This window comes from Diadema antillarum, unplaced genomic scaffold (genome assembly GCF_040938485.1).
Source record: "Diadema antillarum isolate AM-2024a unplaced genomic scaffold, OU_Dant_1.0 seq00000759_RagTag, whole genome shotgun sequence".
In the NCBI taxonomy this organism is placed as follows: domain Eukaryota; kingdom Metazoa; phylum Echinodermata; class Echinoidea; order Diadematoida; family Diadematidae; genus Diadema; species Diadema antillarum.
Genome location: NW_027271650.1, coordinates 1,205,700 through 1,223,006, shown reverse-complemented (window position 1 = coordinate 1,223,006; position 17,307 = coordinate 1,205,700). Strand labels below are relative to the sequence as shown.

The following is a 17,307-nucleotide window of genomic DNA, read 5'->3' as shown; positions in this document are numbered from 1 at the left end:
GGTAGATGTTAAAAAGAAAAAAAGTGACATATATTTATTGTTGGCTTGTATAGCCAGGGCTAGACATTGGTGGTGGCCCGAGGCCACTAAAAATTGATGTCGTGCCACCAAACTTTCAAAAAGTACATCTTCTTGTGGCCTGATCAGACAACTGAGATTCAAAATAGATTACTATGTTTCCTGTAATTTAGCGCCACTACACTTCTATTTCGGGCCACAAACTTTTGCAAATTTAATGATTTTAGTTGTCTAAATGGGCCGCCAGAGGAAAAAACATCAATGTCTAGCCCTGGTAGCTGTGTATGGAGTCACTGAAGGAGTGAAGTAAGGACTACAGTCAATCTTGCTTAAAGGGAATCTCTCCCCTAAAATTTAAATTTGAGAGGTGGGAGAGCATGTCCTAAGAACTGTAGAGAAAATTCTATCCCATCACAAAAAAAAAAATGCCCAAAACTGTGAAATATTAATTTTAATAAATCAGCACGCACTAGTGCGGGCTGCAATAGTAGCCAGATCTGAAAGTAGTAGCTGCGCGTAGACAGTCGGTGTGTGCACGTTTCCTTCGTTTGCCTCCGTCTGCACACAGCTATATCGAATACTGTCTATCGGTATCGCCTCATTGAGCCATATACATTCATGAGTAGATGCTGCCGCGGCTGCCTAGTCAGTGGCCCGGCACGGTGCAGCGTGGCAGTTCATCCTAGCTGCGTACGTGGACATTTGCGTGCGTTTGCGTGTTTTGAGAGTATCGTAGTACACTGATCGTACAGAAAATTATCGAACTACGCAATCGAATGCAGTCGATAAGGCCAGAAGACTACTCTTAAATCAAGGCGCATGTAATTTTTGGCATTTTAGAGATTGCTCTATGTCTCTTTATATATTGCTATATCTCTGTATGTGAGTAACATTGCACTCTTATATTTCATAGGGATATTGCCAATACAATAACCTACAATGTCAGAAAACTTAATTTCTGTGTACAGATACACTTTAAGTCGACCTCGCATAAGTGGAATAATTCCCTACGTCAAAGGTCTATTGAAGTCCTCTTCTCTGTATATTCTATTGACTTTAATTCCTCATAAGTCAAATTTTTTCTAAGTTGAAGTTATTTCTCCAGTCCAAATGGATTCGACTTAGGCAAGGTTGACTGTATATGATGTAGATGCAATGAGGAATTTGCATCTGAGGAATTGAGTAGTTCTAATAATGTGTTGTTCACTAACTTGTATAGGTGCAATAAGACTTTAAATAGAAACATTTCTATACTTATAGAATTAGTGAGAATGATTTTTTTAAAACAATAAATTAGCCTCTTCCAGTACTTTTCATTGCTTACTTCTAGAGCTTTATCCCAAAGCCTGTGGCTCGCAACAGTGGAGTTTCCTGCACAAAATCCAGGAGATTTAGTCAAATTGAATATATACGTAAGTTGTTATTGCAATCTTGTTTGGACAAGTCAGTATTCTTGTATGCAATGTTTTTTTTTTTTATTCTTTTATTTTTCACCTCCACCAAAGCATTTTTAAAAACTTTTCAGTATGCTAAAACTATGATCATGTTTGCTACTATGTCTGAACTGCTAATTTTGCTGTGATTCTCAGATTCACAGCACTTGTCATGATGAGTTGTTTTCATCTACCCTTTGTATTCTCCTTCTCTTTGCTGTGTTTCTGGGATTATTCAAGCCAAGTATTTATTTTCAGCAACTCATTTCCAGTTTTGCATTGACTGTGAAACGTGATATGGCTTCTTGGGTGCTCCAGAATCATTATTATTGTTGTTATTATTGCCATTTTCTTCCGTTCCCATCTTGAGTCACAATATTAAAGTATACAAGACATTCTGGAACTTCCATATGCTTCTTTTCTTGTCATTATGTATGAATAAAATGTCTCGCATTGACAAATATGGGTTGTATTATCTATTTGTCATGTGGAATGAAAATTGTGTGTGTGTGCGCGCATGTGAGGTTGAATAATCTGAACTTTTGTAGCATCAAACAAGTTTGTTGATACATTCATTCCTCTTGGATGAGGCTAAACCAAACACAAGGAGAGAATTGTTTTGAAGTAAGAGTGAAGCTTAGCAGCAGAAGATAACAGCAGCAAGTGGATATCTTCTAAGTGATAAGAAAGTAATGGATTGTATTGTTAGTAAATTTGTTAACATTAAACAAGGTTTATAAAACAAAAACCCCAAAATCTCTGTACTTCTAGGTTCAAAGTTAATTTGTCATCATTTACCAGTAATTGAGATGTTAGATAAAAAGAGATAATCTAACTTTTCAATTAATTGACTGACATCCAATACAGATTATAAAGCTAATGGTTCAATATTTATGTAAATGTGTTTGTATGAATATGTTCTTATAAATTCATGATACATCATTATGATATTCCACTCTTGAAGTATTTATTCACTTGTGCCCATTCATGTCAGTAGAAGAAAGAAATTGCAAGATTACAGATAACATTCATTTATATATATATATATATATATATATATATATATATATATATATATATACATACATACATATGTATATATATATATATATATATATATATATATATATATATATATATATATATATATATACTGTATATATGTATATATATATATATGAATTAGCGAAAATATCCTTGCAGTATGGATTGATTGTTCGGGTCATGTGAGATTTATATTAATTAGTTGAGCAATCAATCCATTGATCACCATAAGGTTAATTAAATGTGTGGACGATTCACTTGATTGAATATAATTTCAAGTGATTATGAAGTCATAAATATATGTTATGGATCGATCAAAGACGAATGGGTGGATTGATTAATTGCGTAGTTGTACTCGAGTATAAATGGTATTAGAATGAATGATGGACACAAGATGCCTACAACAAGCAAATGGAACAGAGCAATAATGTTCCACATCTCACTGAAGCGGCGCCCCTGCACACTTAACTTTGGCCCATTATCCCTTTGCACAGATATCAGCACTTGTGTGATACAACCACAACAGGAGGAAGTGATGCAACTAAAAAAGGGCATGTAGTTGTCTTTGTTTTATTTTATGTGGAAGCAAAAGGCATGAGAGGAGAAGGAAGGAAATATTACTCACTTCATTGTTTATATTAGGGCCTAAGGTAGGAGTGATGGTACATTTTTAGCAATTTCACAAATGTAGAGAATATAATGTACCGGTACCGGTAGGCATCTCAGGTGAAGTTTAAAAAAAAAAAAAAAAAAAAAAAAAAAAAAAAAAAAAACCTGCTTGCAGTCAATATTTCCTTGGCGTGGTGGATAATCAATCTGGAAATTGATTCTCGAGTACAAGACTATTTACAACGTTAGCCTTATCAGATATCATTATAGCTTTTATAGATACTATTCTAGGCCCATACACACAGCGAGCTACATATCCAGGGAGCAGGTGGCCACCTCCAACTCCCTACGATCGTAGCCTGCACCGATACCAATGCTGCGCTTCCGTGTATTGTGTGCACGCCGCTCTTCGGTTTCCGCGAAACAACACGGCGAGCGGTACTGAAGCTGCGCGCTATAGGGCGTAGTAGCGGCGCGCGCGCAGGGCGTTGTGTGTGTAAAAAAAAATAGATCTCACCGGGAAAAATTCGTGTAGACTGACCAGAGTCCACGAATTTAACGCTTAGTAATTTCTTTCATCGAAGAAATTGCCATCATCCGTAAGTAAATCTGAGAAATTTATTTCCATCAGTTGAATTTTACCTCTGTATTAACCATCCACAGGTTAGGTTAAATGTGAATTTCAGTGATACTTCCGGGTGCATCTTCAAGGGTTGGGTTGTCTCATGGTCCCATTCGTTGCATATTCTGTATGGTGGATGATCAGTATTGTTGAACAAACTGAAAAAAGGAAGCGGTTGACTGTTAGACTTTTACAGTTATTTGTTGCAAAATCAGTTTATTTTGATGCATCTCTTGCCACTGGAAGTACGTCATCAGCGCTTTTGTTAGGTATTTCATATGACCATCTGTAATTTATTCTAATTTAAGTTTACTCCTAACCGTGGAAGGCGTTAGCTCCTGAATGGGGAAGATATTTCGACGCTTGCCTTGAGTTAAAGGGAAGGTAAACCCAAAGAACAATGTGGAGTGAGTGAAAGCAGCAACATTAGTAGAACACATCAGTGAAAGTTTGAGGAAAATCGGACAATCGATGCAAAAGTTATGAATTTTTAAAGTTTTGGTGTTGGAACCGCTGGATGAGGAGACTACTAGAGGATATGACGTATGAGTGGACAACAATACATAGAAAATATAAAGGAAATTCAACAAAAATTCACTTTTCTAGAATTATGAAAGAGCAATGGACCAACCGCTTTCAGAAAGCAGGAAGAATAATTGCTACCCTTAACATATGTCAATATCAAGTTGATGGAATTTGTAATTTTCATGAAAAATGGATTTTAAATGCAGAATTTTCTTTATATTTTCTTGGTATTGTTGTCCACTCATACGTCATAACCTCTGGTAGTCTCCTCATCCAGCAGTTCCAACATCAAAACTTTAAAAATTCATAACTTTTGCATCGATTGTCCGATTTTCCTCAAACTTTCACTGATGTGTTCTACTAATGCTGCTGCTTTCACTCAATCCACATTGCTCTTGGGGTTTACCTTCCCTTTAACTATACACAGCCCAGTCGCTGTACGTAGGTACGTCGCGACAGTATTCGCTCGGCGTAATTACAGCGTCTGGTCGGGCTAGCCTTGAGTATGACTAGACTAGCTAGAGTAACTGCGACAGTATGCAGCCGTTCGCGGCAGGTACAACATACTCAGTAATATACCGCTAAACACAGCATTGCACTGTTACATGCACACTACACATATAGGGTGGCACATCCTATTACCGGACGCTTTTCTTTGTGGCTTTGAATTCCGTACTCATAGAATGAAATTTCGGCTAAAAATAACACCACTTATTCACAGACTCATGGAAATTACGAATTCAGCCAACTTATGTCAATTCTTCGTTCCAGTTTTTAGAAAATATGCTTCAAACATACCCCTCTAAAAATAGTGGTTTTTTGCGCGGATCAAAATCGCATTGTATTACTGGACGCGATTTTGGAGGTCTTTCGCACCTAATCCTGGCACCAGAATCACAATTCATCCCACAAATCACCGTACACATTCTCACCGAGCGGATGAAAAAAAAAATCGGCAAATGAGGCTCAAATCTAGTATTTTACAGTAAAATGTCTGTCTTGACCATTTCGAACAGTTCACGCAATAAAGCCTTGTGAGAAATCGACAACTGGTTAGAGTATACGTGCTTTGTCTATGGGAGCTGCACGCGCGGGTGATGAGTTGCGTGCCCCAGCGCACAACTATTCCGCATCGTTCGCGTTTGAGGACGATAGCTACAAATTTCCGATATTGATCAGTGAACTTTTGGTTCTAATTATAGAATCTTCAGCATTTTTCCTGTATGTGAGTGGGATTTCATAGAATTTCAGTCGCGAAATGTGATTCAAACATGCATGAATATTAACTATGACGAGGTGCGGGTCACTCAACTATAAATTTGAGGTAAAATGTGAATTTTTTCGTGTTTTTACATTTTTATGTGGCGTTTTTTGCGATTTCGTTCCACACAAAGTTCTGTGAGGCTAATCTACGAAGTCTCGCGCGTACAGAATGTCATTAGTACGCAAAAATGTGCGTGTCCGGTAATACCATGCGTCCGGTAATACCATGCTTGCCCCTACTTACACACTACCAATCAACAAAAACCAAACGATAAAATGGGCACAATCTCTGACAAAAGTGAAATGTTCTCACCTAAATGACAACATATCGCATCCAAAAAAAAATTTTCAGTACTTCTTAACAATTATAACATAACAGATAAGAAACAATGGTCCAAGAAACTGGATTTTTTGTCATTTTCCCAATGTTCATGGATTTTGAAAACATATCCTCATATCCCTCATGTAAAATAGAACTTTCGTGAGCCGATGTGGGCTGCCATTTTTGTTCAGTAAGTGGATGTAACCATCGAAAAAAATGAGAAAAACACGAGAAAGACATCAACAACACCGCCAGAATTGCGATCCTGTTTGCAGCCAGTGCATGTGCGCCCGCTATTTTCACGTGCTTTCGCAATGGGAATTGGCGCTTATGCAATGTTCGCGAGACACGTGAAAGCGTTCAGCTGAAGATCGCGGAGCACGCGCATATTGCATAGGGATTGTACATCGTGCCACAAGCAGAGTTACTATGGCGCATATCGCCCTTATCGGCGAAAATTGTGCCGGGTTTTGCCCTGGTAAATCATGAAAACTGCGTTTGTCAGTGGTAAACAATTTTTATGAAAACAATTGCATTAATGAATAATCTTGTCTATGATACATGAAATGGTTGAAAATGATTTGCCTGATTTGTTTACAAGGTAGAAAAACCCATAACAATGCTTAAACTGCCGCAAACAGGATATTCTACTCTATGTCATGACTATGAGTATCTCTAACGTTACCACTAATCATTATGTGAAAACCTTTGTCCGTCTCTGTCTGGACTTGACATCACTTAAAATGAAAAATTGTGAAGTTTTATTTTGTAGGCATAATTTGCTCGTGAAATAGGACCCACCGCGTGCGTGTTTATACTAATACGGCGCCGTACCTGTTTATACTCGTGAATTCAGCTCCACCGTGTGGCATTCAATGGTGTATTGGTACATAAGCATGGCTGTGGGGCTTTCTTCCACAGTATAATACTTGTGAATACGGCCCCGCCATAATGGCGTTTACATGAGACTGATAAAGCGGCAGGGCCGATTTCCACAGCATAGCATCTTTCGTCCTTCCTGTCTCTTGTTTTTTCCTTTTTTCTTTCTTTTCTTTCTCCCTATCATTTTCAGAAGGACTTCCTAATGTCCCTCGACTAATTTAACCATAAATACAACCCTATATACCTAAATCTAAACCTAACCTTAAACCTAACCTAACCTTGCTTGCGCTTGCTGGCGCAAGGATGCACGCGCACTGCGGTGAGGCAGGTTTCACAATTTTACCACTTTTTGCATCAAAATCAACAGGACCACATTCTTACGATCTAAAAATAGGAAGGAAAGAGAAAGATGTACTTACTACTTGTAAATCTATTTGAAAAATGTCTGAAAGAGGATAGAAAGATATGAGAATGCACACCCACACTTTGTAATTACCGGGTATGTTTTTTATTTGAATGTCATTTGATATCAACATACATACTACACGTGCAAACACACACACAAATAGTACATGAAACAACAGAGGCTCATTGCCCAACAGCAACTGCTGTGGAATCCTGTGGAACCCTTTTTGCGACGGGCAGTTTCATTCGTTGATGAAAAGGCCCAATCAGGTGGGAGAGTACCCTCACTTCCCATAACACATGGGAGGAACTCCTGCTTTTGTTCTGAAGTGGGACTCAGCACACTTTGACTTGTCACTCTTTAGCTGTTTCATCAAAGAATAAAACTGCCCCTGCCGCAAATAGGTGCCCTGCTGCAAACAGGGAAAATTACTAAATGATATAGCATAGGCTTTAGCTGCTTGAGCTTTGCTATATTTGGTATGCAGAAAATTAGTAGTCTATACTGCATAGTATTCTGGTTAGAACTTTTTCTGCTTGATCTAATTTTTGTTTGTTTTGTGTTCTTACTATTTTTGTGTCAGATCAAGACATCATCATCAGTAACTTCAAGAGTTTAGACTGTACTTCAATCTCTTCGATCTCTCAAAATGGAGAAGCACAATTTTGGAGTAGAACCACTGACTTGCCATGCCTGGAACAAGGACAGGAGTCGTAAGAATGATACCAGTCTTCATGTAGTTCTAGTAAACTTTACCTGTGCCTGTTGCAACCCTGTACTCACCCAGGCTAAGTATTTGATGGATCACATCTCAGAGTGGGCTTCTAATGCTTGCACTGACAGTTTTTAGCTAGGGTCAAACTTCCTGGCACATGGCGAGATAAAGTTGGCCATGCAGGCCTTGTTGCATAACTGACACATTATTTGTCATACATGTTCAGGTCGCAAAGAATGCATGACCATAGAGGTAGAGTTCTGAGGAGTCCATATTCACAGTTTATGCACCAAATCACTTGATGCAGTGCCCATACTTTATCTTCAGACAAAATTTACCTCACATCTTGTGAGCTGTGAACAAACACACACTGGTATGCAAATGTGGGATTATGTTGTAATTAGTCACAAGATGCAGTCATATAGACCTGTTCTTTTGGACCTTCCCATCATGGAAGCACGTCTGAAAGTATAAAAATAAAACATGTCCCTAATGGATTTTACATTTTAAGCAGGGGCGTATCCAGGAATTCCGTAAAGGGGGGGGGGGGGGCGCCTTTGCAAAATCAAAGGGGGGCACGTGAACCCCCATTTTTTTCTCTTTATTTCTTATGTTTTAACAAGAAAGAAAGGGGGGCGCATGCCTGGTGTGCTCCCCCTGGATCTGCCACTTTTAGGCAACTGGTAGACTCTATTTTGTTGGTACAGGGATTGAGTGTGTAGTGTATAGAACCTACTGTATATCAGATACACACTAATCTTTACCTGGCTGCCTGCCACTGACTAGTTGTGTTGGTTCATGAAGTACATAGGCCTACTATTGTATAAGTCTTAACATCCATCAGGTAATCAAACAAGAAGACTTCTTTCATTGCACCGTGCCATATTGATTATCATGGACAGGGTATATGTTGACATTACAAGTACTATGAGACTTATAAGTTTATACAGTAAAAGCCAGTTTAGGAAATAATCTCTTTTAGTACCAAGGCTAGATGAAGAAGTAAATATCTGAGGCATATGATATTTTCTGCTGATATCTGTGTGTTTACAGAAGTGGCAATTTCGCCCAACAGCCAAATGGTTGACATCTATGAGAAGAAAGGCAGTGGCTGGAATAAGATTTACACCCTGAATGAGGTAAGAGAGAATAAAAATCCAAACAAATACTGTTTTGTTATTTTGTAATGAAAGTCCACCTGAAGATCAAACCTGATTATGTACAGGATTCTTGTGACCAGAGAGTTACTGGAAGGACATTAAACCACTATCAAAGTTAGGCTGTATGAATACAACTGTATTATAAAACTTTCACAGCATTTGTTTGCATTATCCATGAAAAGCTGGATTATCATATTTTCATTGTGTGAGGGATATATGCCATAACAAAGGTCCTCTTAACAAGAATGTGCAAAAATGACAGATTCTGACCAATGTTACTTCAGTGAACATGACTTATAGCATGCTGGAGTAGTGATCATAAATGTGAAAGATTTTTGCAGACTTCTTAGAAGTTCAGGTATGGAAAATTTGTGCTGTGCAGATGACAAAGCAAGTGTACTCTGGAAGGAATACATTCCACCACATGCACAAAATCACAAAACTGGATGTGCAATCAATTCAACTTCATGCAGTTCAGTTTACTACCTGAGTCAGTATTCCTCAGACATCCATATTTCTTGTGTACTCTGTATCTACAAGGATATCATAAAAGGCAGCTTTCCTACACCATGTTGAAGTACGTGTAAATGAATCATATCAAATTTAATCCAGAATGTATAAAATCAGACATGACTCTGTTGTGCTGGTGATCTGCATCATACATAGTGTGTGACCAGCATAGACTGAAATTAAACTCAAAATCGAAATGTAGTGGAATGAGTGAAATGATGTGATTCTATGCTGTGATTGCATATTTTTTTTTATTTTTATTTTTTTGCAGCACACCCAGCGTGTGACAAGCATCGACTGGGCCCCAAATAGCAACAGGATTGTGACATGTGGATCTGTGAGTAAACAATACAGAAACAAGACACATAATTTAAAGCAAAACAAATTGAGCTCAAGAGGACTGGAAAAAACAAACAAACAAACTTACAAACAAATTGTTCTACCCTCATAAGCTTCTCCTGTAGGTTTGGTATTGAAACTGAAACAAATGGTTTGAAAGACTTTGATTAGCTGGTTCCAAAAGGTACATTATTTAATATACAGCATGAACCTTAATGAAATAGAATGGATATTAAGTCTGCGGTAATTAACCAGCAGGAGATGAAGAAAATATGTGAAAGGAGAAATACTTGCCAGGGGCCTTTTATGTAGGACAGCGTGAAACAACAAATGAGTGAATATCTTATTTACCGACTTCAGATTGAGTTACATTGGAAACACATTTGTCTTAGAGAAAATTTTCTCCAAAACATACTTTCACACAGTGTGCCGTAGGTGACATCTTTTCCCAGTAACTGCTATAATGCCAAAGGGGCATTTTACTATGTTCGACACATCATATGACTTTCATTGTTCCTTTCATTCCCTGTGTATTTCCTCCATTCTTTGCTTTCTTCAAGGATCGTAATGCGTACGTGTGGAGCCAGAATGGCAATGGTGAATGGAAGCCGTCTCTCGTTATCCTGCGTATCAACCGTGCGGCCACCTGTGTGCGCTGGTCTCCTGAAGGTAAGAAATCTTTCTCCTCCTCCTCCATAGTGTCAATGAGGTCAGTATTCTCTTGGCCTTTTTTTATGGCTGTTTGGTCATTTGTGTCTGACATTTTGTGAGTAGCTCACCTTTACAAATACACTGTTCTGTCTCAAATATGTCAATATCCTTCAAACATGATTTTTAACACCTTGTCAAATTTGGTTAAATGATATCCAGTTTTGATGCCATTGCTTGGGGGGGGGGATGTCTATCCGTGATCAGCATTAACAGTAGCCCCATGACTCAGGGCCACTAAAAGTATATGTCCAGCCACCAAATTTCCAAAAAGTGTAGTAAAAAAGTGTAGTAAAAAAGTTCCAGTGTAATACATGTACATCAGAAGGAGTGATTGCCACAGTGTGTCGTTACTTAGTCGTCTTTGGTGTGGTACAAAGCATTGTGCATCACAAGGTCTTGTTATTAGGACACTCGGTGTGAATATCCTTTGTACACTTTGCTCATTGCAGTACATCTGCACAAACTGACACATGTATGAAAACACCAGTAATAAGGGGCAACCTTCATTTTGAAATTCAGTGAATGAAATACCCTGAGCGATACAGGACAGTTTCTCACAATGATGAATGATATGTCTTGCAAGTCTCCCAAGGGCTATGATGCTCTCATTTGGCATTTTGTTTGATTGAATGTTCTTCTGTGCTGCAGAGAACAAGTTTGCTGTGGGCAGCGGCGCAAGGCTTGTGTCCATCTGCTACTTTGAGCAAGATAATGACTGGTGAGTAAGACAAATCTCTGTGACTATGATAAAATGCCGACCTACAAGAGGCAGTCTATAGAAGACCTTCTCTTCTGTCATAAAAATTTGTTTTCTATTTGTGTACAGAATACACTTCACTGAGAGAGAAGCTTTTGTCTTCAAACTTATCTGAATAACCAGCATCGTTATTAGCTGAAAAAGAGCATCGAGGTTTCTTTAATTTTGAGGAATACAAAATAAAAGGAAAGCAAATTTCACATATCTTTTGCAAATAGTGATAAAGCTCATAATCTCATTTTTAAGATAGGTGATGGGGTAGTATCGTTGGCTCTTAACCTGTTGAGGACAAGTCTCGAGTACACTCGGACAAGTGTCTACGGGAAATGTGTATTGTAGCAAAATCAGTCTGTCCTCAACTGGTTAAGTCTCTCTTTGCTTGCATACTGGTTTTTCTCTTGTAGAATGTAATTAAACTTTGTCATAACTGTACGCAAATGCATACAAAATTAATGTCGCCCTGCCAAAGAAAAAAACATAAACAAAAGAGTCTGGAGAAAATGTTCACTTTTGTAATGATATAAGTATGTATATCACTGTACATATAGGTGGGTGAGCAAGCACATCAAGAAGCCAATCCGCTCAACCGTGACCACAGTGGACTGGCATCCAAACAATTACCTGCTGGCTTGCGGGTCGACGGACTTCAAAGTCAGGTCAGTGTCTGCTGTAAATCAGCCTCCGTGGACTTGCTCAAAGGGGATTTACTTCCCAAGTGGTAGACAGAATTTGTGAAAAAAAAAAACGTTGCATTGTCAGAGAGAAATCTATAGCAGGGTTGATGGAATGTTGAAGTATAAGTGTTGCAGAGTTCAGGAGCTTTTCACATATGTACACAGATTTTCTGGAATGAATGTATTCTTAAAATCCTTCGTCATGGTTGACTGAAGCTTTAAAAGTCATATTATTTGATTTTTTTTTTGTCTCACATTCTTTGTGGTCAGAGATGAGCATACTCTGTATCAAGAGACTGATGGTCATAAGCTTCTGTCATGTGATATGAAACTTACTACTTCTAATGTAGCATGTTCATTGTTTTTTGTCATAATACCTGTTGTTATTTTAATTCCTTGAGGTGTGTGCCTGAATAATTGAATTCATCGAAAAAGTTATTTAAGTTATTTTCGATAGTCTAATGCATCTGAAGAAAGCTTGCAGTTAACACTTGTCACAGAATTTAAGTGAGGCTTCCTCTCCTTCAGTGTTCACACATTGGAATTGAATATGAATTACTCAAACTGCACTGGTCGTACACTTGAGACACAGTGAAAAGTTCCAGCACATTTATTTCCATATTTCCCTTGACATCTATGTTATACATATACTTCGCAAACAAAAATAAAAATACAAACAAGGAAGATACAAAATACAAATAATGTAGGATATCAAGTGGATCGTGACTAGAAAGTATGTCAGCACAGGGAGGTGGGAAGCCCCCTCCCTGGTCAGCATATGAACGTAAAAGACAATTTTCAGTAACGTGAATCAAATATGAAGGAACTGCAAAAGCAAAGCTTCTAACTGCAGGTTCTAGGAATGAAATTGGAGGAGAACCATTCCATTCAGAGATCTTCACCTACACTTGGAAGCTGGTGAGAATGCATTGAGGGACTAAATTTCATTTGTTATTTGGATTACGCCTGTATTTGTTTGTCTAACCCCCCCCCCCCCCCCCACCACAGAGTTTTCTCTGCCTACGTGAAGGAGATAGAGGCAAAGCCAAGTGGGAATGCATGGGGCACCAAACTGCCATTTGGAGTGTGCCTCAAAGAGTTTTCATCAGGCGGTAAGTCACTCATGTGGCACATTTTATCAATAAAATTCTGTCGTCTTGTCTATTGCTCTACTGTATAGCATTAGTGGCAGATACATTATGCCACGCTTCACACTGGCACCGGTCCGACAGTCCCTGACCAGTCAAAAAAAAAGACAAACTGGGTGCCTACTGGTCCGACAGAAAGGTTGGACCAGTAGAAAAAAAATGGTCAGTGGTGAAGGTCAAAGGTCAAATCCAAATATCCAAAAATTTACAAGTTTAAATATAATTCTTGGAATGTTTGCTGACACTGGATTAAAGTTTTATAGGCTTTAAATATGACAGTAGAAGTACAGTGGACTCCCGTTATAACGAAGTCCTCGGGACCGGCAGTTTTCTTTCGTAATAACGAAATTTCATTATAACCGGATGAATAAACAATAAAAATACATAGAGTTGATAATGTTGCGGCCCTAAATTTTATTTCGTTGTGACCGGAATTTCGTTATAACCGTGTTCGTTATAACGGGAGTGCACTGTAATCATAATCACGCTGTGTTTCACTTTATGCTGTGCATTATTTGTGATTATGCAGTCTATGTGTCGGAGTGGTAAATCCAAAACTGACACTTCGTCAGCACCTTATTCAGACAAAGCTTCCATCAGGGTAGCATGGAGATAAGGAGCAAGCCTAGATTTGTTGTGATCATGACACAATAGTTACAACAATGAGTGCTATATGTCACGGTGTTGACAATGCTCGTGATTTCTTCTTTTTTTTTCTTTTTTTTTTGTAGGTGGCTGGATCCACAGCGTGTGTTTTGATGCAAGCGGCAACCGACTGGCCTTCACTGGCCACGACAGCACCATGAGTGTTGTCAATGCTGCAGCTGACTTCGCCCTCGGGCAGTCCAAGCTGAAGGGACTGCCCCTGCTCAGTCTCCAATGGGTGGGACCAAGCAGCATCATTGCTGGCGTGAGTCAATCCATCCATTATTTTGATACGTTTATCAACAATGAACCATGTAATCATATAACATGATACCATGATGCACTTATGTTATGTTGTTAATCCTTCATTATTCAGAAACTTTTTTATAAAGTCTTACTCTGAGTCTTGACCTTTTTTATTCTCAGTCATTTGCTTAGCCTTCCATTCTCAAGGCCTTTTGTTATTCTGCCCTCCTCCCCCCCCCCCCACCCCACCGTATCTAAAGATTGGTTAACTTCTCCAAAGCTCAGAATGTTTTTCTCTTAATGTGCCATGTGATATAAGATCTTTGATATTTTGAATGCAGATCATTCAAAAAAACATAAATCTTATGAGGCATTGTAATATATATTTTTTCAATTTCAATATTTGTAAAAGTACCATCATTAAAAAGGAAAAAAAAAACCCAAAATGTATCTAAGAATATATGTTATAATCACAGGGCCATGACTGTGAGCTGATGCGCTTCCGGGTCGATGACAATACCAACGTGACCTTTGAAGGGAAAGCTGGTGTTGCTCAGAAGAAGGCCCAAGCCAAAGTCAGGTGAGTTTATCACAGTAAAGTGACTGACTGAATATACTGATTCTCATGACTCTATCACCTCCTTTATCTCATCCAGACACAGTTTCCTGGAATGCTTGTGTGCTCCATTGCCACTTTGTGTATCCTATGGTTCTCGTTGTGCTTATGATCTGTGAAAATTGCAGGAAGAGAATACAGTCAAAGTCAAAGTTATAAACCACAGCATCTATTAGTTACATTTCACTATGTTGATAGGACACTATGACTTGTTGAATGTTCAGTGATCATATGACTTTTGTTGATTGAAGGAGATACTGTGTTAACCTGTCAATCAGAAATTGCATATGAGTGTTTGCCGGAAATAAAATTGAACTAGACAGTGTCCATTCGAGTAGATCTGCATGGCTGTATCCCACTGTAACAAAAAAAAAAAATCAGACAAAAAAAACAAACAAAACAAAACAAAACAAAACAAAAACAAACTAAAAAACTGCTTGAACAGGACAACAGTTTTCCTTGTGATCCCTCCCTTTAAACTCAAGAGGTCACTGTACTCTGTGTCTTGTCCTTTCCACACAGCGCCATGGCCATGTTCAAGAATCTGGACAAGAAGGCCACCACTGAGGATGACTCCAAGAAGGCGTCCGTCCACCAGAACTCCATCACGTAAGTCTCTTCCGAGAGCCTCCCATTTGAATTTTAATGTGGTCGAAAGCAGGTCGTCATAAACATGACTATGCAGCAAGCTCAACTTGATGGCTGTAGTCAATAAGTGATCCATCCACCTTGTGGCTGTTTCTGGACTTCACTCCAAGGGCAGCAAAAATTATTCTGTTGAATTAATTGTTAGTGTGGTGGTAACCTTTTAAAGACAAGCTGATTTTGCTACAACACACATTTCCCACAGACCCCTGCCCGAGTATACTTGGGACTCGTCCTCAACGGGTTAAGATTTATTTAACCCTTTGTGTGCATTGACTACCATTTGGCACAGAGAGCCTCATAACATTTTACACACTGCCCAAAGTCCCTGGCACAGAAGTGGTCAAAGAGTAGTCAGCTCCTTGGTCAAAGAGTAGTCAGCTCCTTCGTCAGAGTAGTCAGCTCCTTGTTCAAGTTAACATCTCTGACAAAAGAAGAAACAAACAATAGAGTACATTTAGAGTGTCATCATCATGAAAACCTTCCAAAAAAGGGACATTTAGTAAAGACTGTGTGCAAGCTGGTGGGAGGCTTTTGATGCCATGACATCACCCGTCCCCCTCACCTACTTTGCATATGTTACTGTCATTGACAGCTTTGTTTTATTAAAGGATACATAGGAAACAAAGAAATTTAATAACTTTTCATATACTTTTTCAAATTCTGCTGAAACTTTCACTGTTACGGGATGTAAAATTTTGCACACTCCGTGTTTGTTGTTGTTTGTATTATGTCCCAGGTCTCTGTTATAGGCTCTTATTCTGTGATTTAGAGAGATATTCAAATTATATGGCATTTCAGCGCAATTTAATGATTTCCTTCTAATGGGGTCATGACCTGTAAGTCTCACATCTTTACACTCTTTGTGTCTCTTCCTCCCAGTCAACTGGTCATCCATACTGGGGCCAAGGAGGCAGTGACCAAGCTGTCGTCCATCGGCATGGACGGCCTTGTGGTCATCTGGAACCAGTCTTCCCTGGAGGCCAGCGTGGGGGGCATGTCAATCTAAATGTCACCCACTCCCCAACTATCTTATCGCCGCCTAGATACCCCAAGTCACAATGAGGAAATTGATTCTTCCCTTTATGTATATCTTCTCTTTTTCATATTGTTCTTATTAAAGCAGCAATGACAGATGCTAGGGATTTTCTTAAATGAAATTATCAAGTAGCACACCATATTTGACAGGTCATAAAATGTTCTGATTTGGACAAGACTGCACTGACAGTAGTTCTTAATTGGAAGATATGCGTATGCCAATTGTATATTTTTGGCACAGAATGTATTTGGGAAGTTGTATGTAATAAGTAGACTTACTAAAATGACATTTGTCAAGGTATGCATACATGTGAGAATACCTACTTAACCAAATAATTCCACCGAGAAATGGTGGAAAGGAATTCGGCATTGGAGTCCTTGACACCTGTGGACTTTTTTTTTTTTTTTTTTTTTTTTGGGGGGGGGGGGTACTTTCTCTCTTCAACTTATTTGATGCAAAAAGATGCCATTCCAGATGTAAGTGCAACTTTGAAATTTAGAATTGAAATAGGAACATGACCAAACCCCAGAAATTTGTACCCCCAGGAATGCTGATTCAAATTTCATTTTCTATCTTATCATGCTAACAGCATTCCTATCAATATGCCTGTGGTACTTGTGTAGCATTGTCCAGTAATAATGCATCTCCTTTTGTTGTATGCATACTTGTATTTCATGCTCTCTCCAGAAGTTATTGACAAAATCTATTTGCTGTGGATATTTTGTACAATCACCAGATTAAAAAAGTGTAAATCAGGTCTTTATGATAAGTATAAGTGTGTCAAATTTTGTACCTCTTTCAAAAAGCACGATGACTGTTGTAGTTATTATCATGAACCGCTTGTTAACACACACCGATTGTCATGTGTTAAAGTGATGAGGAGAGTGTTAGTAAATGCACAAACTTGTTGGAACAAAGGATGTTATGTGGTACCTACTGTGTTAATAAATGTGTGCTTTGTTTTACTGTGTGTGTGTG

At 38.6% G+C, this 17,307-nt stretch overlaps 1 protein-coding gene across 1 annotated transcript; it reads left to right on the top strand.

Moving 5' to 3' along the window:
* Positions 1-3,591: 3,591 nt before the first annotated feature.
* Positions 3,592-16,757, top strand: LOC139738611 (actin-related protein 2/3 complex subunit 1A-A-like). The gene is made up of 12 exons (XM_071649227.1): positions 3,592-3,703; positions 7,708-7,837; positions 8,893-8,978; positions 9,781-9,846; positions 10,409-10,517; positions 11,208-11,277; positions 11,865-11,972; positions 12,999-13,102; positions 13,870-14,048; positions 14,506-14,609; positions 15,168-15,254; positions 16,173-16,757. The coding sequence occupies exons 2-12, from the start codon at positions 7,774-7,776 to the stop codon at positions 16,297-16,299; spliced, it is 1,104 nt and encodes a 367-aa protein (XP_071505328.1). The 5' UTR covers positions 3,592-3,703; positions 7,708-7,773; the 3' UTR covers positions 16,300-16,757.
* The last annotated feature ends 550 nt before the right edge of the window (positions 16,758-17,307 follow it).